Consider the following 23,175-nt stretch of genomic DNA (forward strand, 5'->3'; position numbering starts at 1 on the left):
CCCCCCCCCCCCCCCCCCAATAAACGATTTCCAAATGGGAAACTCATCAAAACCAACCTTTTCCTGCAAAAAGTTTTGGTTTCTGAGAAGCATCATTTTCTGATGAAAAAATATTTCATCAAAAAATTCACGACCAGCACTATTACCATAGTATCTGCGTCCCTCACAGTCTTTTAATGTACTTATCCTCGCCATATCTCTGTAAGGTAGGGCAGGGCTATTATCCCCATTGTACAGTTGAGGAACGGATGCATCGAGAGGCTAAGTGACTTGCCCTAGGTTACACAGAAAGTCTGTGTCTGAGAGAGAGCTTGTGCCCAGGTCACTCAAGTCCTAGACTAATGCCCTAAACACTGGACAATTCTGCCTTACCATTTTGAATAGCCATGTAATTTGGATGGGAACTATTACAGGGGGAGGTTGATGTGAGCTGTTGAATTCTCTGGTTCGTTGATCGTGGATTATATTCAAATATAATTTGGGCTATTCGTTCTGTGTTTCAGTTATGTCAAGGCCCTAATCCAGGAAAAATAAAATAAATAAAAAAAACCACTGCTTATTTTGAAGCATGTGAACAGACACGTGGGGTAAAATCTTGACCCTCCTGAAGTGAATGGGGATTTTGCTATTAACTTCACTGGAGCCAGGATTTCACGTGCTTGAAGCTAAGAATTCTCACCCATCAAGGGGTGTGGCAAGTTACTACCTTTCCTGCCTGAAAGGAGGAAATGTGCCTCTCTGAGGGATGAGCTCTTGTTTTAAGGCCCTCATCCAAAGCCCATTGAAGTGAAAGAAGACAGTCACATTGACTTCAGTGGGTGCTAAATCAGGCCCTAAAGGCACAATCAGAAGGTAACATGCCAGAAAAGAAAAAAAAAGACCATTGGCATTGATAAAGGTACCTACTACCAGGCGTATAAAGTCTGAGACCTTAAGGTATGCCTAAACTGCAGTCCAAGGGGTAACTGCAACATGGGTAGATGTACCTGCACTAGCTTTACCTATGCCAGCACATCCCAAAATAATAGTGTAGCCGTGGGGGCATGGACATCGGGCTAGTAACATTTGTGCTTAAGGTTCCTGGCATGCTTGTGATAAAGCCCAAACATCATGTCTACACTGCTGCTTTGAGCTGCGCCAGCACAGGTCTGTGTACCCATGCTGCGATCACACCATGGACTGCAGTGGAGACATACCCTAAGTGTACATCAAACAAGGTGGAAGGTATTAGAAACATTAGCACATTGTAGTGGTGGAGAGATACCAGTGTCATGGTACACTTACGTTGCCACAAACTACACCAATCTATATGAATAGGTAGCCGCTTTGAGGAGGCTTTTGCAGGTTCGTTAATCTGGCTTCCAGAAAGTGCTCCAACACAATATACTAGGCGCTAACAAGGCAAGAGAGTAGAAAGTGTTGCAAGGAAGAATACAATGAATGGAAGAAGAATTAGAACAGCACAGGGCGTCAGATGTGAACTCTCCAGCATCCTTTAGCAAAACAAAAAGCATCGCTGAGAGATGTCTGGGGTACCTCAGGGCAAGCAGGGGAAGGATAATTATCCTGCAGCTCATTCTGTTACTTGCCTCTTAACTCAATAGCACCATGACCCTCGCTACACGCTCACGTCTTTCCTATAGTAACTATGTATAAAGCTGTTTGGAAAATAGTTTTGTTTACATTGTGATAATTTAAAAAAAAAATCATTTTCAGTTAGTTTGTCATGAACATTTTCATCCAGTCTTGAAATCACTTTTATTTAAGTATCTATTTTAATTGCAAAATTGTGTGTGTACCATTTCTTATTTTCTGGTAACAACAACAAAAACAAAACATGATTTTTTTGGTCAGCTTAGCCATATGGGGCTAGATTTCCAGAGGAATTTAGACACCTCATGTCATAACTATAAAGGGAAGGGTAACAGCTGTCCTGTGTACAGTACTATAAAATCCCTCCTGGCCAGAGACTCCAAAATCCTTTTACCTATAAAGGGTCAAGAAGCTCAGGTAACCTAGCTGGCATCTGACCCCAAGGACCAATAAGGGAATAAGATACTTTCACATCTTGGGGGGGGAAAGGCTTTTGTTTGTGCTCTTTGTTTTGGGAGTTGTTCGCTCTTGGGACTGAGAGGGACCAGACATCAATCCAGGTTCTCCCCATCTTTCTAAACAAGTCTCTCATATTTCAAACTTGTAAGTAAAAAGCCAGGCAAGGCGTCTTAGTTTTACTTTGTTTTTCTCAACTTGTAAATGTACCTTTTATTAAAGTGTTTATCTTTGTTTGCTATGCTTTGAACCTGAGGCTAGAGGGAGGTCCTCTGAGCTCTTTAAGTTTGATTACCCTGTAAAGTTATTTTCCATACTGATTTTACAGAGATGATTTTTACCTTTTTCTTTAATTAAAAGCCTTCTTTTTAAGAACCTGATTGATTTTTTCCTTGTTTTTTAGATCCAAGGGGTTTGGATCTTGATCCACCAGGAGTTGGTGGGAGGAAGGAGGGGAATGGCTCATTTCTCCTTGTTTTAAGATCCAAGGGGTTTGGATCTGTATTCACCAGGGAATTGGTGAAGGTCTCTCGAGGCTACCCAGGGAAGGGAATTAGATTTGGGATGGTGGCAGCGGACCAGAACTAAGCTGGTAGTTAAGCTTAGAAGTTTTCATGCAGGCCCCCACATTTGTACCCTAAAGTTCAAAGTGGGGATACCGCCTTGACACCTCAAGACACAGATAGGCCCCTAGTGGCATTTTCAAAAGATCCTATGCAGGCTTTCAATGGGAGTTAGGTGCCTACTCACTTAAGCACTTCTGAAAATCCCAAGAGGCGCCTATCTGCATTTTTAGGTGCCCTCAGTATCTTTGGAAATCTGTTCCCTGGTGAAATTTCTTTTAAATTAAGTCCAATTAAAAACAAACAAACAGAAAACGTCATACACCTCTACCCCTGATATAACGCTGTCCTCGGGAGCCAAAAAATCTTACCGCATTATAGGTGAAACCGCGTTATATCGAACTTGCTTTGATCCACCGGAGTGCGCAGCCCCGCCTTCCCGGAGCACTGCTTTACCGCATTATATCCGAATTAGTGTTATATCGCGTTATATTGGGATAGAGGTGTACTTGAAAAAATGATGAATGGTAAATGAAAAAAATTCTATAGAATTTTTTTATAAAATTTCAGATTTCTTTATTTACAAAATATTTTAAAAGAATATTTTTTTCACACAAGTCACTGATGTCCAAAAAAGGCAAGTTTTCAACCACCACCACAAATGTTTTTTGGAAAATTTTAACCAGCTCCACCAGGTACCCAGGTTCCTAAAGCTGACACTTTGAAGAGTGATGTGCTAGGGGTACAAAGAACGATTTGGTGGTGATAGTCCATCAATTATTCTTTGGGGTGGTTTTAGGTTTACAAAACTCACTTTTGCCAATAACGCATTTACATCTCATTTGCTTCCAGTTGGCGATTGTCTTACCTGGCAGTGTTTGTGTCATCACCGTAAAACTAATCCAAGACCCAATCTATATGAAGAAAGGCAAATTGTTAATCCTGTCTATGGCGAGATTTTAACTGTACTCTGTACACAACGGCTCCCACTGCCATCCACTGGAAGCAGAGAAGGTTGGGTGTCTTTACTGCACTGCGGCTAGGAGGTAGAATGAGTTGGGTGGCTGGATAAAAGGTGAGCATCCAATGCGTCAGACAGGAGTGAGGGGATCATCTGCACGGGAGGCTGGGGGTGACTCTGAGGGTCAGTTGGGGGAGGAGGACGCAGAAAAGAGTTACTAGAATGATCAGAGGAATGGGAAACCTGCCTTATGAGCGGAGACTCAAAGAGCTGGACTTGTTTAGCCTAATCAAACGAAGGCTGAGGGGAGAGATGACTGCTCCCTATAAATACATCCGAGGGATAAATACCGGGGAGGAGTTATTTAAGTTAAGCGCCAATGTGGACACAAGAACAAATGCATATATACAAATGGCCATAAGAGGAGGGAAGTTCTGGAACAGCCTTCCAAGGGAAGCAGTGGGGGCAAAACACCTAACTGGCTTCAAGACCGAGCTTGATAAGTTTATGGAGGGGATGGTATGATGGGACTGCCTACAATGGCATGTGGACCATCAGTGACTGCCAGTGGCAAAAATCCCCAATGGCCAGTGATGGAACACTAGATGGACGCTACATGCAGGGGAGGGATAGCTCAGTGGTTTGAGTATTGGCCTGCTAAACCCAGGGTTGTGAGTTCAATCCTTGAGGGGGCCACTTAGGGATGTGGGGCAAAAATCAGTACTTGGTCCTGCTAGTGAAGGCAGGGGGCTGGACTTGATGACCTTTCAAGGTCCCTTCTGGCTCTATGAGATAGGATAGGTATATCTCCATATATTACAATGTATTCTTTCCCAGGTGTCTGGCTGGTGGGTCTCACCCACTTGCTCAGGGTCTAACTAATCACCACATTTGGGGTCTGTAAGGAATTTCCCACCAAGTCTGATTGGCAGAGACCCAAGGGGGAGGGGTCCGACTTCCTCTGCAGCATGGGTCACTGACAGATTTAAGCCCGTGTAAATGGTGGACTCTCTGTAACTTGAAGTCTTTAAATCAAGCTTTGAGGACTTTAGTAACTCAGCCAGAAGCTAGGGGTCTATCACAGGAGGGGGCGGGCGAGGTTTTGTGAGGTGTCTGGAGTTGAGGAGACTGCACTAAAGAGGAGGGATGTTCACCATGAGCACGCTTGGCGCACCCTGGGCTGTGACCTGACTGGGCTGCCCTTCCCCCACACAGAGAAGAAAACAGCATACCTCGTATGTGTAGTTGGGACAGGAAACCAGTGTGAATAGCCATGTGAAGGGGTTGTAAGTTGGACTTGGAAAAGAGGCTTTATTCCCTTTGGGAAAGAAGGAAACACAAACAAACCCACAATGTAAGTACAGCAGGGATCACCGACTTCATTGCACATACGACGGCTACCGTTTGCACCGACACACAGGAAGGAAGGAACCTCCAGAGCTACAAGCACAAGTCCCCACAGCGTGAGCTGGGGCTCCAACAGACTCCTGTGCTCTGGGGCTCAGAGGACCAATACGACACGCTGACCAGTGGGTCTCGCCTACGCCCTACAAACATGCAGAGAGACACGGCTCTCAGCATGGGACCGTTCACCGCCTCAGAGTAGAACCAGTAGGCTCACGCCTAGTGGCTGAAGTTGCCATCAGGTGTAACCATAGGACTGACAGAACCTGCTGCCACCAGTGCTTGAGTCCTGAAAAAAGAAGTGCCAAACTCACTTCTCCACGGGAGCCCTGCTGACACCGGGCCAGATCAATTTGGCCATGGGCAGCAAACAGGGATGTGGGGGCACTATACTCCTGCCAGGACCCTTCGGCCTGTGGAGTCATTCTGGTGCAGTGGGCTGGGTATGGAGGCCCTGGTGCTTTCCCCAGCCCCCTGCCCTGGGTGGGGCAGCAGCGGTGGGGAGGGGAGAGGAGCTGCGGACTGAATGCAGGGACTTTCCATGTGGAGCAGGGGCACTGGGAGGCTGTGGTACCTCTCGCTGCACTCTCCAGGCTGTGCCCTGCTCTGGCAGTGGTACCAGGCTCAGCAAATCCCGGTACTTCCTTCAGCTCAGTATGTTCCAGCACTTATGTCCCAAGCCCCCAGTGCTAGGCCAATTTCCTCCTGTACGGGCTGTCTTGGGCATGGTCAGGAGGGGAGGCAGAAGCTGCTGGCCAAGAGTCCCCCGTTGTTACACAGCTGTTAGGACTATTGGAATCCATTCTAGGGGTCAAAAGAAGTGCTGGAAAACTGCTCAGGTGCAGCCCAGCGCTACTGGTTGGTGCTTTGAACCCAATGGGGCTCCCATGTGGGCACTAATGGCATTCAGAGGGGAAGAGTACTGGGGAGAGCTTCTCAGAGTCCATGGTAACTGGATGCCTACATCACCTGGGCCCCTTTGGAATTCCAGCCTTCTTAAAAAACAATTTTCATGTCATAGTAACAGAATTTCCCGGGAAAATAGTTAGAACTCAGAAAGAAAGTGCATTGCAGTAATAATCAAATAAAATAACAATAATACAATAAGATAATGCTATATTCCAGAACCTGACATTTTCGTTCCATTATGCTAATGTTGCTATTACAAAATGCAACGCGTGAGACTGATTCAAATACCTTTCAGCTCTCACAATGGCCATAATGTTGTTGACACTGTAATGGTATTTAGAGATGAGGTTGTGTGTATAAATAAATACGTTTATTTGTTGCTTCTACTGCACATTGTGGCCCCTGTTAAGCACATGGTTAACTTTAAGCACATGGTTAACTGCTTTACTGCATAGAGATTGACTTAAGCATGTGAATAAGTGGTTTCTTGAAATGGGGACTATGCTAAGAAAAACAACGATTATTGTGCAATACATGGTTCTTTCTAGAAAATGTGCTGTAGTTATAATTATTTGCCCTAAATCCAAAATGCTCTGCAAAAATGAGAGGTGTGGAGCACATTTTAACAGCACATTTCCGCACACTCCAATTTTAGAGCAGAAAACTATGCAAATTAGTTATTTTAATGTTTGTTGAATCGTCATTAAAATTAAATCCTTCATTGTCAGTCGACAGCATGTTTTAATACATTTAAACATTCCAATCAAAAGCTGAATTGTGGATATTTATAATGAAGACAAATTTGCTGCAAGCTTTAGAACAGCAATATTACAAATATCACCACATTTATTTAGCAGGTGTGATAACAATGACATGATATCTCGCTCATCTTTCTTTATTTTGTAGACAGACGTAGAGGTTACAGTATATCAGGGAAAGGTCCATAAATAAAGTGCAATTCAGTATGAAGTAAGTGGGGTGGGGGGGAAAGTAAGGGGGAGACAAACCTGAGTGATTTTGTTGGACTAAAGCGACGTTGATAAAATGATTTCCAGCTTCACACATCTGCAAAACAAATTAAAGCACGGTCACTGTTACACATTTTGGATGTTACCAGATAACTGCATGACTGGTTGATTCCAGCAATAGGATTAAACTCTGCATTCAAAAGAATAGCAGAGCATTAAAAAAAAATATATATATTGAGAAACCCATTCAAAGAGAAATATGTTACACTCATTGTGAGAGCCCCGAGAAGGGCTATCACACTGAAGGGGGTTCCCCCCAGGACCATACAGGGCCAAGAGTGGGCACAACCTGTGAGTCCATGACATCTTGATCCTGCCCCATGGAAGCTGATGAGAGTTCAGCCATTGTAGTGGGAGCAGAATCAGGACCTAAGCGATGAACTCCCTGTCTCACTGTCAGACATTATGCCCATTCTTCCTCCATGTTTTCAAGACCGTCTTTGTGTTGATCAAGGATCACAAAAACCATGTGCTGAATAAGTTACACAATGAAAAGAAATGGGCTAGATAATGTATTTGTCAAATATTACTCAGAAGGAATTGCTCCATGAAGGGCAGTGTGGTGCAGTGAATAGATCCAATGGATCAGCCTTCAGAAAACCTGGGTTTTCTATTCCCATCTCTGCCAATGACTGGCTGTATCACTTCATCTCTGCTTGCTCTCCCCCACTTTATCTTTTCTATTTAGATTGTAAACTCTTTGGGGGCAAGGACTGTTTGTACAGCACCTAGCACAATGGGGCTCCAATCTCAATTGGGGCTTTGAACTGCTACTGCGATACAAGTAATAGTAAGCAAAATGCTGCTGTTATTGAAAACTGGTGCTTTTTTTTTAACAGAATTCTATTTTTTTTTCTTAGCAATTTTTCTGTTTTTCACAAGAAAATATCAAAACAAAATGGATCACAATTTTCATGTCAATTTAAACTGAAATTGTTTCATATCTGTTTTTGAAAACTGAAAAATTCTCCTCAACTTTTGAAATGTTACACCTTTACATTATTTCATATTTCTTTTAATACTCTAACTTTTACAATGGAGAAGTTTAGAAAACTTACAGTGGTAAAGGAAAGAAAAAGGAAAAGAAAGGGAAAACAAACTAACAAACAAGACATTTTTATTCTGCGATATTCAGTGGCAACAAAAGAAAAAGGAGCAGAGAAGCAAAAAACCAAAAATCTGAAATTTCAAAAATATTTCAATTTTCAAAAACCAAAAGGAAACAAAAAATTCAATTTGAAATTAAACAACATGCAAGAGTTTGCTTCATTTCATTGTGAAATTTTCCATCAAAAATTTAAAAATGTAAAAAAAAGGCATTTAAATGTGAAAAAAAAATCAGTTTTGAAGAAACCCCATTTTTCAGCAGAAAAGTTTTTCATTGGGGCATTTTGATCAGATCTATTTAAAAGTTTAATTTTGGCTGGGTAAGAACTTCAGGATTAGACCCAGTTCTTTTTTCTGCATATTTTACCCAGGATGAATAAAAGATGGAAACCTCTGCACCTCAAAAATGCCAATTGATAGAAGAGGAAATGTATTCCAAAATACCATAAAAGTGGCTAAAGTTGGTATATTCCAGACAAAAATAATATTTAAAAAATTACATAAGCACCCAGCCTTTTTTTCTTTTACAAAACAATAGACACACAAATTTTCAAAGTTAAAAGTAATTACATGAAACACTTCGCAAATGCAAATATGTTACACACACATGAGTGTGCAGCACCACCCATTCATAAATTATACTTAACACCTACTAATTCTGTAATCAATTGTAAGTAAAAGCAAGTTAGGGGCATTTTTGCCGGGATTCTTATTAGCTTACCTTTGATGCTGCCGCTGCCGTCAGCTGTAATTAGCTTTTATCTCCCTCTTTAAAATTTGGCTGGTAATCCTCCAAATGGAGAAGTATAGCTAAATATAAACCAGCCCTTAAGCTAATGTCTTAGAAAATGGTCACACATTGAAAATCAGAAGTTTTGCAAATTCCCAGATTTTAAATGTTTATCTCCTTAATGTGTTGTACATACATTTTTTTCATCTTAAATTTCAAATGCACCCTATGTGAAAATTTATCTCTTGGCTGGTTTGCTTCTATTTCTTCAAATAGAAACAACTTTCAGAAAGGCCTGCTGAGCTTTTTAAATTACTCCGTGCTGTTGTTTACCATGAATGTAGAAGCACATACTTAATACAAATCAGAGGTATCTGATAAAGACAAGCCATGAAGGAAGAAAAACAGTAGTCATATATTTTAGGACCCTTTAAAAATGACCTCAAATAGATTTTTCAGACATATTGCAATTTTAGGCTTCAGTGTCTGAGAACCTGCTAAGACTAGAAGCAAGCACTTGTATCTGGGGAGATGGCTCCCTTTTCAATGGTATAAATGCCCTGGATCTCAGACCTGAAACCTGGTCCTGTCACTGGACTGACTGCTGTCTGCAATATTCTGCAGGAAAAAAAATTAAAAACCATTTCTTCATGCAATCAACTATAAAAGATGAGAAAAAGAATATTCCACTTAAGTTGGACTGCTTTTACTAAGTTGTTACTTTGGGTAAGTACTATTTTTATTGTTAACATAAACTGCAATTGTAATCCATTTCCACTGACTCTGAGATACAGACTGCTATAGTCGTGATGGCAGTAAGATAGTGCATGCATCACTGGATTAATACACAATCCCCTGGAGACACAACACGCTAAGTTAAGCACTTACTGTTTTCAGCCTCAGGGTTTCAGTGACTACATGAAGTTCTTTCTTCACATAAGTATACTGTCTGTCTTTGCTAGAAAACTGGTTGGAAATTTTTCAATGCGATTTTTATTGTTGAAAAATGCTGATTCATCGAAACCAAAGTTTTCCATGAGAAAAGTTTCCACAAAACTTTTGTCAGGAAGGTTTCTCAGGTACAGGATGGAACTTCTGGTCAAACCTGGGGGTTAGAGCACTTACCTGGGCTAGAGAAGACCTAGTTTCAAATCCCTACTCCCCATTAGGAAGAGCAGGAAATTGAAGTTAGGACTCCTGTGTGCCCGGTGAGTGCCTTAACTTCCCGCCTGTTCTTGTCTCTGTGTTTGTTTACGGACTTTTCTGTGGAAAAAAATGGAAAGGTCTTGATTTTATCTCCCTGAGGAACAGACAATATTCTGAAATCTCAAAGATTTTCAATGGATGGGAAAACTATTTCCTCTCCGGCTCTACTTCGCTAGCCTGGATCTGGTCAGGAAAACGTGGGCTGTAGGGGAGTCTCCAGGATCTGAACACTGCCAAAATTGTGATCTTAATGGCTCCGATTCAGGGAAGCATTTACACATCTACTTAATGTTAAGTACATGCTGAAGCACTTCCTAGATTAGGTGGCTTTCCAGGATCAGTCTAAATCAGTCACACTCCTCTTTTCCTGTTGCAGCTCTGGACTCCCGCCCACACGCATGTGGCCTGATTTTCAAAGGGGCTAAGCACATTTAGCTGCCTATGATTTTGTTGGTATTTGTGGATACTCAGCGCTTTTGAATAGGAGACCAGTGGGACAGAAAATAAGCTTCCAAGAGTGTTCTTCTGTTTAACTAGATCCCCAGTGCTCCTGCTGTGATAATCAAAGCATCATATTCAACTTTCTCAGAGTTCTATGCTCTCACACTAGTGCATTCATATACATCCCTGGACCCTCCGTCTCACTTAGTAGACACTAATATATGGACCCGCTATGCTAGTACGTATGGGTCCAACTGTACAGTCAGATATACATGTACAGTTCCCATTAACTTCAATGGGAGATGTACGGCTGTATTTGAGGAAAGAATTGGGCTCTGTGTTAACTCCTGGCTCCTAGAAGCTTTTCTCCTGGAGAGACCTCAGCACTTTAATCCCGTTCTCCTAAATCACTGTATTTGTGAGTGGATGAGACCCAGAGGAGAAAAATCATCAGCTCAGAAATCTGTAATTCGGAACTTTAGCCCCCCATGGGGCGCAGATCTAATGCTATGCTACAAAACCGCCCCCGTGACATGATCTCCTTCCTGTTGTGATTACAGAGCACAGGCCTTTCTTTCTGATTTGCCAAAGTAGCTGCACTGAGATATTTCTACTCTGTAAAAATAGCACCCAAGCACATAAATACTGGGAAGATGGCAGCCCCGTCAATGGAAAAACAAGGTGAAAACTAGGTGAGGAAACAAATCTTCGCCATTCTTCATCCATAGATGCACATATTTTTTTAAAAATCTGTTGCCAGGTGATAGCAGGCGTGTTATTTAGGGACGACAACTTTATTGAAAAGCCAGGATGGGATATATTCAGCATTTGAGAAATTATGGTAAGTGATAGCAATTGCCTAAATCTTCAACTTTGGATGTAATTCTTCATTATCATCATGATGTAACACTTAAGGATCTAAGACAGGGAACAGGGCCCCAACATAGCAGGTAATATACACACAAATAACATAAGGACTGTTCCTGCCCCAGAAAGCTCAATAGCGCCATTAACATTAATAAGACGAGTGACATGCTGAAGGTCTGCAAGACCAGGCATTAATCTTCACTCACACAAGGTTATTCCTCTTGACAAATCATGAGTCTGTTTTATCCCATAAGCATCCTTAATACTTTATTTGAGTACATACCAGAAAAGCGAGGGCAGCAAAAATAACTTGCCTGTTGCCAAATGCTAGAAAACAGAAGGAAATAAGAAGTTACACTTTGGTCTATGTGCACAGTTCACTATAGGTGAAGTTCACCCTGGTGCAGCGTGCTTGAAATGCTTATGTCCCTCGGGGACTTTGCACCCACACTGTCTGAGCATTATGCAAATAACAAATGTGTTTGGGTCAATGCCAGTCTCTTTGTCACTAATTAATAGTGATAATAGAGCGCCTTTCACCCATAGATTTCACCACTCTTTACAGAGGAGGCAAGCATCATTCTCCCCATTTTACAGATGGGGGAGTGAAGCACAGAGATGTGCCTAAGGTCACCCAAAGGCTAATGGCAGTAGTGGGACTAGAAGCCAGATCTTCTGTTTCCAACAGAGGTGCTTTAATCAACTAGTCCACACTGCCTTCACTATTAATGAAGCTGAGATGTATCCTGCCCTTCCTTTTTTGTAGCACTAAGGCATCATATATCAAGTACCAGCAACTCATCCAGATCACCTCAATAAATACACTTAGTCCCTACAATGTTCAGCTACCCAAGCCTACATTTCCCTATCCCTTTGGTATCCATGCATCATGATAGTGTTACACCATGAACATCTCAGAGGGTTGCAGTCTTCCCCCAGAGCTTCAATCATGTTTTTAGGAGCACAGAGCATGCTCACTGTCATTGATTCTACAGCTCCTTCCCCTGTCCTGCCTCTCCTCCTTCCCAAGCCCACCTCGTCTCAACTCGGGCTGACACACAGCTCCTCAGTTGGGCAAGGGTGACATGCCATGCCATGTTTCCGTTTCAACCTAGCTCAACTTGTTATTCCTGCGTGCTATTCCCCAATCACCGATGTGTCCCCAAAGACACTGTCTCTGGGTCTGAGACTCAGGGGTCTGCCCACAGATATTTCCCAAAAGGAAGGGGCTGACAGTCATATCAGTCTTCGCTGAACCATCTGAGTATCGTACCATCCAGCTCACTGAGGTTTACATCATTTTCAAGAGCATTCGTTTCAGGAATAAGAGCACCCAAGGTGGAGATGACCTCCACTGAGAAATGTAGAAGGAATAGATAAAATGGCTGGCCTTGGCATTAGATACTCGTCCTATTGTAAGGGGGGAAAAAACATGTGTTTCAAACAAATACTTGTGTTCAGTGCCTGCTGATCAGGGCCAGCTCTAATTTTTTTGCCGCCCCAGGCAAAAAAGAAGAGCGCTGCCCCGCCATAACACCCGCCCCCCCCCGCCGGACCGCCCAACCCACCACCCCAGTGCCACGCCAGGCCGCTCAACTTCCCCCACCTTCGAGCACCGCGCTGCGCCACCGAACCCCCGGCCTGCCCCCCCGAGCGCCTCGCCGGGCTGCCCAAACCCCCCGAGTGCTGCGCCACCAAAACAACCCCCGCGCTGCCCGGCCAAAACAAAAAACAAACAAACCCTCGAGTGCCGCCTTGCCGAACAACACCAAAAAAACACCGCAAGCGCCCCCGCCACCCCAACATTGGCCGCCCCGTCTAAGGTGCCGCCCCAAGCACGTGGTTGGTCAGCTGGTGCCTGGAGCCGGCCCTGCTGCTGATTCAATGATGCAGAATCTAAGAGTTCGTTTTCACACAGACGTTCAATCCACTGCTGCCATTTCCACACAAACTTAAAAGGTCATTTGTGGAAATGCCATTTTTCAAAATGAAATGTGATGATTTTTTTAAAATTGAAAATATGCCATTTTTTAACTTTTTTTTGTTTTAAATATCCCACCGTGACACTCATATGAGCAATTGAAATTGGCAGAGCAAATCCTGTATTCTCCCCAAACCCACAGACAGGGGCCTGACAACACACATACAACAAAAATAAAATAAAATAAAAAGGAGTAGTACAAAGATGGAATGCCAGCAAAATAAAATAGCCGAAGGAAGGTGTGACAACCAAGCCCATGAACGGAAGAAAACTGAATGATTACGACTGAACTCGCAAAAAGGGAAGTTCAATGACTGGACAAAAAAGGACACCCAGAAAGACTAGTGGTGCAACAATGGAACACAAGAAAAAGAAAAGTACAACATGATGAATGAAGACTGTACATGAAAAAGAAAAGGAGAAATGAAGATTTTTTTCCCCCCAATGTTGCTGCAAATATTTAAAAAAGCCTTCTTGGGTTCACAAATCTTTTAGTTTTCATAAAAAGGCAGCTTCTATACCAAGCAAGAATGTTCTCATTTGAAAATACTCATCCAGCTCTTATCCCCTTGTATATTTTTTAATGGAAACATATTGCAGAGGTGAGGATATTTATCACGCTGTTTCTTTCAATTGGTTAATATTTCATGTTCACAGAACTCGGAGATGATTAAACTGGGTTAAACAGTAACATATGTTCACAGCCATAGTACAAGAGTGATGCTTCCATTAATCTTTCTACTGACAAATATGCAAGCCTATGGTCTGATCCTACTTCCACTGAAGAGAAGCCCCAAACTTCTACTGACTTCAGTGAGAGCAAGGTTGGGCCTAGAAAGATTTAAAAAACAATGTCATTTTCATGGTACGTACATGGTGGAGTGTATCGGGGGTGATTGACATAGTAAGCAATCCAAGAAGTGAATCCCCAGTAAAAGGCACAGCCCTGGAATAGGAAAAAAAGGAGATACATTTTAGGAGGAAAAATTACAGGTAAATTCAAATCTATAACTTCATATACATTTTCTAGCAGCAGTGCTCTGAGTCCAGATGACTACAGTGCTTTTTTAAAATTAGTCATTTATAAAAAGTAATCATATTCTTCCCTCTTCAAAATTATTGTCATTATTAAGTCCAAATTGGAAATTAGAGGCACATTTTTAACATTGAGTTAAATGACTCTGGGCCTGCTCCTAGAGCAGCACAACTTTTGTTCTTTCCCTTACCAAGGGATCGCAGTAAATCAATGATCTAGCCCTATGAAAGGAGTGCCACTTTATCAGAGTGCAATATAGCTGGACTCCGCTATGGTACAAGCATATTCCTTCTGACTCATAGAGATCTAAAATCTATTTGTAAGAGATGATCGTAGATAGGTTCAACTTGTCAATCTGTAAATTGTTTTCAAATCCTATGTTCCAAACTGAGATAGCAATGGTCATGTAGAGGTAAAACTTCAAAGGCAATAAAATGCAAGTCACAAAGAAGTACATATGCAAATAAGTTCCCTTTTGGGGACTACACTGGGTGGAATATTATTCCTGGATAAAGTATTACCGGTTGTGACAAAACTTTGTGTGTGCTATTCGTCCAACATCAGTAACTCTTGTAGAGTCACTTATTCAGCAAATGTATGTTTTCTTTGGGTAAAATGCATTAGCATTTTAAATCTCCCAAACACATGTTTGTGGAACCGAGTTAACATTCATTAATTATTATTATTTATATGTCTTGCCATAGTAGCATGACCATTACTGGCCATGGTCTAGGATCCCCTTGTTCTAGGTGCCGTACAAACACAAAAGAAAAAGACAGTCCCGGCCTCAAAGACCTTTAATCTATAGCTGATGTTTTCTTGATGCTATCTTAGATGTATATCGCTTCTTTCAACAAGAAGGACCCCAAAGCACTTTACTGGGTAATTAGTTCCATTCTGGAGGTTCCCTGCAACCTGAAATCAATGGGACTTGGTGTAGGAATGAGGAGCAACCCACAAGGAGTTTGTTGCAGGACTGGGCCTTATGGATCAGATCTGGCCCTGATGGGGGCAGGTGCAGTTCCACTGAAATTAACGCAGTTGCACTGTACCTGATCCTATGTATTCAGCATCACTTCCTCCACCCATGAGACACAGCCATTTCTGGGGCTGGAGCATGGCACTTGCTTGACGGTGACTGAAGAAAACCCCATTGAACTGAAATGATGGGGGTGAAAGAGAGGGTACCGTATAATAACCCAGTTGTAATCTTGCATAGATGCCCGGGGGAATAGTTCACTTCTTACCAAAACTACCACAGAATCCAATTCTCATAAGTGCCTAAATGACAGTGAAAATCGGTGTTCCTCCCAAGTGCCTAAGTCCCTTTGGAAATTACAGGTGCTTTTGAGAATGTTACCTCTTATTTTGAGGTGTTATTTTTATTAAGACTTCTGTTTTACACCTCATTTGAAAGTTAGCAGCCTCTTCAGCACATGCCCACTAAATCTTATCTCCTTCCTTGCTTGGATCAAAGGGGTCTGTCTGCAGAGCCAAACCTTTTGTTCTCGACTACAAAGTTTAAACATACCTGAAAGACGTTTCATTTAACGTTCCCTATTTCTCCTCGTGCATAGCTACAGCTTACTTCATAATAAAGCAACTGGAGCAAGAGGAAGGATGGGCTGTTGCTTAAGGTGCCAGACAAATGCTTTGGAGACCTTGGTTCTATTCATCTATCTACCACTGCATCCCCACGTGACTTTGGGAAAGTCACAAGATGTTCTCCCTGCCTTGGTCCCCCCTCTCTAAAACAAGGATAATAATCCTTCAGTTGCATTGTCTCTTTAGCGTGTAACCTCTTCAAGGCAAGGAGTGTCTCTGACTATACGTTTGCACAGAAAATAGCACAGTAGAGTCTGATTTCAGTTGTTAACATAATACAGATAATAACAGCAAACCAATATCATTCAGTCAGAGAAATGTTACGCCCTCTGAAGGCAGGATCCTCATGTGGCGTAAATAAAAAATCAACACAGCTCGGATGAAGTCAATGGATTTACATCATCTACAAATCTGGCCCTGAGACTTTAAATATTGTAAAGGGAACATAATTACTGGGCCTGGAAAACAAATTAATTTTCTTTTCTTGTCATTGTTCTGGGCCCCGTTAGCATGAGGTCCTTCTCTATATTGGATACAATGATAAATATAATTATAAATAAATAATAAATATAATTGTCACCTTTATCATATTTTTCAGAGGCGTGTGCCCTCCGGAAATCTTGTGAACAAATAACGTCTCCAGAAGATGTCTGACATAGTGTAAACAATGACAGAGGCAGGCCAAGCTGGAAAAACAATGAAAAAAGGGGAATGAAGGTACAGGAAAGATGGGGGGTGAGGTCGGTTTTGTCTTTTTTTTAAACAAAACAACAACAAAAACCACACACGCACTTTCTGATACATCACACTTTATTTTCACATAAAGAATAAGGACTAATAGTCTAGAACTGAAGAGTCACGCTTGAAATCTCTGGGCATAGATTTCGCCTTAGCTAAAGCAACTGAAGCCCGAGAAGAATGGAATCGTTTTCACAGAGTTATATAACATTGTATCCATTTTACGGCGGAAGCAACATATTTTACCCATCTTGAATTAAAAAGGACACAGCATGCTCAGAATGTAATGTACAGCTGTGGGCTGGTCCACACTAATCCCCCAGTTCGAACTAAGATACTCAACTTCAGCTACGTGAATAACGTAGCTGAAGTCGAAGTACCTTAGTTCGAACTACAAGGTACTTACCGCGGGTCCACACGCAGCAGGCAGGCTCCCCCGATGACGACGCATACTCCTCTCGCGGAGCAGGAGTACCGGCGTCGACGGCGAGCACTTCTGGGATCGATTTATCGCGTCTAGACAAGACGCGATAAATCGATCCCAGAAGATCGATTGCTTACCGCCGAACCTGCAGGTAAGTATAGACGTACCCTATGACCGTCGATTAAAACAGTACAGCTGTGTATACAAGCAGACGCCTGCGATGCTTCAAACAGATGTCGCACACATTTTAGGGATATCTTAATGCTCTCGTAGGATGTGTCTGACATTTGAAAACATTCTGAATGGTTCGCTTGTCCTTTAGTAAGTACAGTAGCTACACAGAGGTAGTTTGTATTTCATTTCCTTGTGGAGTCCAAATGAGATTTTGTTGCAAAAGTGAATCCATTGCGATGGCTTTTTTGTTCCAAGTTACAATGGAACGAGATAATTGTTATAGAATTTATTACACTGATTCCCTTTTGAGGAGGATTATGAAACAACAACCAGCACTTCTGATTTGCTTCAGAGAACGAGCCGCAGCTCATAAAGATTGGGTTTAAAAAACAAATGTCAAGAGTGATTCATGACGGCATTTTATCTTGGTTGTATTTACCGTACTAGCTGTGCCTGTCTCATTGAAAGCCAATTATGAGACATAAATGAAAAGTGATTTTCCGTGTGTGAAGTTTCAAATACTTTGGCCACCGTACAAAATGCCCAATAGAAGTCAAAGATTAAACAATTTGAGGTTTGAGCTTAGGCAAATCAGGTAATTAATGACTGTGCATAAGGCTGAATCACACTTTCCTTCTTGTCAGGGATTTTAAAAATATTTGGCTTCCATCAGGGATCACAACAAAACAGCTTTAAAGGGATCAGCAAAAAGACTCGCTGGGTCCCAGCCCCCAAATAAATAATGCAGATATTTTGGCCTCTCTTCTATTAAAACCCTCTATCTCCTGTTAAATGTGCAACCCATAGGAGAAGGGTGGTCTTGTGGCACTGTATTACTCAGGAATTATTCTGGGTTCTATGCACAGTTCTCCCAACTCAATCTCTCTGCGTCTTATTTCCCCATCTCCCTCCCAGTCTACAATAGTACTTCCTTTCTCCTAACCTTTCTCTGGCTTGTCTATTTAGGTTCCCCCGTTCCTACAGCCGATAGCACACAAAAGGACTGCTGACGGCAAGAGGATATTTTTATTAGTAGCTCAGCAACTGCTCTTAAGCTCCTTCAGGACTCTTGGATGGATCCCATCTGGTCCAGGTTGAACTTTTAGAGTGAGATTTTCAAAAGCACCTTCAGGATTTAGGAGCATGGGCCTCATTCAATCAGAGCCTTGCACTTAAATTTCTTAGATCCTTTTGAAAAACTCTTCATTTATTCACCACTTTGTTTTTGAATGTTCTTTTCTGATACCCCGGTCTCTGACAATGCTTCTCCTTTACTACCTGAAAAGAGCAGATCTGGGTATCCTCTTTGCTGAAAACTGATGCCATTAATCTTATAATACCCTCCTTTATGCTGTGGTCCTGATCCTGAATTCATTTGAGGGAGGTACTCTGGTCTAATGGATAGGGGGCACTGGACTGAGGTCCGGGAGTCTACTCCTCATTCTGCCACTGATATACCGTGTGACCTTGGGTGAGTCATTTCCCACCTGTGTTTCCCATCACACCTTTTGTCTGGCTTGTCTATTTAGATATAAACGATTCAGGGCAGGAACTGTCTCCCACTGTGCACACGCACCTACCCACACACACACAATGCCTAATGCAACAGGGCTCCATTTTAGGGTGGGACCGCTTGGTACTACTGTAATACAAATAATAATTCATAATCACAACAACCTGAAACTCTCATTGACTTCAGAGAGGAGAGGTTTGGATGTGAAAGGAATGTAGGGTCAAGCCCTCTCTGGGCTCTACCATTACAGAAACAACAAAGAGCATTAAGAAACAACAGAGTCCCATCATGGAACATTTAATGGCTTACCATCCTGCATGACTTTGGTTCATGCACTTACTGAACTACTGGGTGGCGGAAGCTCTCCGTACTCTCCTCTTCAGCATAAATACTTGAGAGACGAATGTAAAAGAGCAAGTAGATTAGTAGAGGCCCGCTGTATTCAGTCAGAAAAACCTAGAAATGAAAAAGACTTCTCAGGGTGGGGAATTGAACAACAAGGGAATAATAAGAAGAAGAACTCATAGTTCTTAGGCAGACCTAAGTATTTGATCTGCCATGGCAAAGGGGCCAGTGGTACACCCACCCCTTGAATACTGCGTGCAGATCTGGTCACCCCATCATGAAAAAGATATATTGCAATTGGAAAAGGTACAGAAAAGTGCAATAAAATTTATTAGGGGCATGGAACAGCTTCCGTATGAGAAGAAATGAATAAGACTGGGACTTTTCAGCTTGGAAAAGAGACAACTAGAGGGGGATATGATAGAGGTCTATAAAATCATGACTGGTGAGGAGAAAGTAAATAAGGAAGTGTTATTTACTCCTTCTCATAATACAAGAAGTAGGGGTCACCAAATAAAATTAAGAGGCAGCAGGTTTAAAACAAACAAAAGGAAGTGTTTCTTCATACAAAGCGCAGTTAACCTGTGGAACACTTTGCCAAAGGATATTGTGAAGGCCAAGACTATAGAAGTGTTCCAAAAAGCACTAGATAAGTTCATGGAGGTTAGGTCCACCAATGGCTATTAGCCAGGATGGGCAGGGTTGGTGTCCCTAGCCTCTGTTTGCCAGAAGCTGGGAATATACATCCCTCAAGTCTTGGGATCAGTTCTGACCATTTTTTTCAACTGGAAAATTTTTGAAAAAAGTTCAGAAATTGTCAAAAGGTTTCATTTCCGGTTCAAAAATAACTTTCTATTTCAAAATTTGAGCTAATTATCATACAAGCAAATGGGGGGAAAACCCCTCAAAAATGGTTGAAATTGAAACAAAGTGATTTGACTGGCCCAACTTGAAATCTGATTTTGAATTTTTGCTTCATAAACATGTGCATGATTTTGACTATTCATTCTAATTCGGGACAGTACAAGTTTTTGATATCTTGACAACTGTCGCAGGATGGGAAAACTCTTGCCCACCCAGCAGTAGTTATTACAACATTCTTCAACTAGCCATTTATAGCTCATTGCCATATGAAGTCTGGGGCCCATCCTGCAGTCCTCATTCAGTGAAAGCCCCCAACGGAAATCACTGAAGAGGGATAGCACTCCCAAGCCTTGGAGAGAAATGTACACAGACAGTCAATAGAGGTGTATAAGGAACAGCACCTTTTCCCAAAGAAAAATAACTCCTCCTTCTCTCAAAGTATGCTGTGTCTACACTAGGGGGCTCTGTTGACATAGCTCCACAATGTTAAGAGGAAAGGATAGCCCTTATTCAACTCCTGGGGGCAGTAAGATGAAGTGACCCCCATCCTCCTTAGCCCCACTCAGACTGTGCCACGGGTGGAAGAGCGGGGGCTGCTTGCCCACGACTCTATCCCCACTGTGAACAAGTGACCAGTGGAGTCCTGGCTCTGTCCCCTCTCTGCCTACTCACCAGCCACGTAGTTGCCTGGGCGCACAGAGGGGAAGTAAGCTACTCCACAAAGCTGGGTGAAGTCACCGAGCCGCTGTAGCGCTTCAGTGTAGACAGTCACCACAGTGATGGGATGGGTTCTCCCATCACTAACCCGCCTCCCCGAGAGGCGGGAGCTAGGTTGGCAGAAGAATCGTACTGTCTATCCTGGGGGTCAGTCAGCATAGCTGGGTCTCTCAAGGGTGTGGATTTTCCACACCGCTTAGAGATGTAGCTATGCCCAGGTAAGTGTTCAGTGTAGACCAGCCCTCAGGCTATGGGTATATTACAGAGCCTATGCCTGCATAACTATGTCGGCAGAGTCCCCAGTGTAGACACGGCATCCTTGGAGAAGGAGAAGATCTGCCACGTAGGAACCTCCACCTCCCCAACCAACATTAGCTATGCCGACAGAAATCACTTTCTGTCGGCATAGCTGCGTCTACACTGGGGATTTTGTCAGCACGGCTATGTCACTGGATTGGTTTGGTTTTTTTTCGCACCCTTGCCTGATATATCTATGCTGGTATACTTTTGAAGTGTAGACCAGGCCTTACTCCTGCCCCACAGCAAGGGGAAAGCCGGGAAGTCATTGGGACGCCGAGGGCTTGTCTACACTGAAAACACTGTCTGTACTCGGCTAGCTTGATTATCACTTCAAAAGTTTTTTTTCTCTTAATTAATTGGCCTCTCAGAGTTGGTAAGACAACTCCCACCTGTTTATGCTCTCTGTATGTGTGTATATATATCTCCTCATTATATGTTCCATTCTATATGCATCCGAAGAAGTGGGCTGTAGTCCACGAAAGCTTATGCTCTAATAAATTTGTTAGTCTCTAAGGTGCCACAAGTACTCCTGTTCTTCTTTTTGCGGATACAGACTAACACGGCTGTTACTCTGAAACTGAAAACACTGTAGCTGTGCCACTGTAGCGCTTCAGGGATAACACCACTTATGCCAACAGGAGGGGGTTTCCCATCGGCACAGATTCCCCATCTCCCCGAGAGGCGGTAGCTAGGCTGCCGGGACACATCTCCCGTTGACCTAGCTCTGTCTACACTGGGGGTTAGGTCAGTTTAACTGCAGCACTCAGTTAAGCAACAAAGATATACCAGACTAATTTCCTATTGTAGACTCCATTCTCTAGTCTCTCCATTGGGCGATGCAGCTATGCATCACCCTTTTCTCAAGGCGGATTGTAAAGTTACAGTCCAGCTCATGGAAAACAGCTTTCCTTTGATATTGACACAAAGCTTTAGAGAATCCCTGCGGGGGAAATATAATGTAACCAGAACAACATGGAGCAAGGATCTGATTGTCTAGCCTCTCTGGAATGAAATCCAGGGTTAAAACTATGTAGGACCAGATACTTACAAGAGATTGTAATGAGCAAATTGTAACGCAAGTGCATAACACTGTGGAAAGGAGTTTAAGGGATATATATTCATAACGAATCAACTATTTAGCTTAAAGGTAGCTGTTTGCAGTGCTTTAGAACTCTAAATGTTAAATGTTTGTGGTTTAAATCAATTTAATTTTGAATAGCTTTCTCCAAATAGTGCTTTGGCAATCCATCCATGGACCCCCTCCCCCATGCATTGTTTTTGAAATCTATCTTTAGCAGCGCTTATAAATGACTGCAACAGAGAGACTTTCCTTGAGAGCTAGTCTTTAAATTGAGATGGCTTTTATTTGGGGACATTAAAACTCTTCCCTTTTCCTCTGCTAGCTACTATGGGACAAATTCTCTGATGGTGTCAATCCACTAACGTTCCAACTGAGCAGCTGATTCTATGTGGTGGCTTTGAAAATCTCCGCTGATAAATGTAAGGCTCAATTTTTGGAAGGTTTTGCTCCATTGAATGAGGCCTGTGCACAATTTCCCTCTCTCCAAATAAGTGTTTCCCTAACTCCGTCTGTCAGTAGACGGGGGGAAGAAGGAAAAACACTGTGTCTCCTGTAAAGGAGGGCACAGCAGAGGGGGGAGGGTGGTGGATTGGTTTGAGCATTGGCCTGCTAAAGCCAGGGTTGTGAGTTCAGTCCTTGAGGGGGCCATTTAGGGATCTAGGGCCAAAAAAAAAGTTGGGGATTGGTCCTGCTTTGAGCAGGCAGTTGGACTAGATGACCTCCTGAGGTCCCTTCCAACCCTGATATTCTATTATTCCAACTTCACAGCTATGCAGAGAGGCCAGTGTGAGATCTATTCACCTCTTACATGCCACTTCCTCCCCAAGTGAACTCAGGCTGCCAGAGTTTATGGAGTGTGAGGGGTCAAAGCATCCTTAAAAAACCAGGCTCACCATGGACTGCCCAGGTGCAAGTGAGAATGATTATAAGTGATATTATAGTGACGCCTAACAGTCTGGGGGTCCCATTGTGCTAAGTGCAGGACAAACACATAGTAGGAGACAGTACTTGCCAGGAAAAGCATATACACTAAATAGACAAAGGGTGGGAGAGGGGAAAGGCAGAGAGAGGTGAGTAGCTTGCTTGAGATCACCCCGCATGAATCCCAGCCCATTGCCTTACTGAACAGATC

The 23,175-nt window shown here is 42.7% G+C and overlaps 1 protein-coding gene across 2 annotated transcripts in view; it reads right to left on the minus strand.

The window, feature by feature from the left end:
- The window catches only part of TECRL (trans-2,3-enoyl-CoA reductase like), a 107,626-nt gene that overhangs the window by 2,879 nt on the left and 81,572 nt on the right, over positions 1–23,175 (minus strand). For both annotated transcript variants that reach the window (XM_034771756.1, XM_034771757.1), the window contains 7 exons: positions 19,077–19,192; positions 16,468–16,573; positions 14,120–14,192; positions 11,549–11,592; positions 6,894–6,951; positions 4,806–4,891; positions 3,481–3,526 (listed from right to left, as the gene is read on the minus strand). In XM_034771756.1, coding sequence (XP_034627647.1) covers positions 3,481–3,526; positions 4,806–4,891; positions 6,894–6,951; positions 11,549–11,592; positions 14,120–14,192; positions 16,468–16,573; positions 19,077–19,192 — 529 coding nt within the window. The remainder of the gene's footprint in view (positions 1–3,480; positions 3,527–4,805; positions 4,892–6,893; positions 6,952–11,548; positions 11,593–14,119; positions 14,193–16,467; positions 16,574–19,076; positions 19,193–23,175) is intronic.

Source organism: Trachemys scripta, chromosome 5 (assembly GCF_013100865.1).
Source record: "Trachemys scripta elegans isolate TJP31775 chromosome 5, CAS_Tse_1.0, whole genome shotgun sequence".
Classification (NCBI taxonomy): Eukaryota; Metazoa; Chordata; order Testudines; family Emydidae; genus Trachemys; species Trachemys scripta.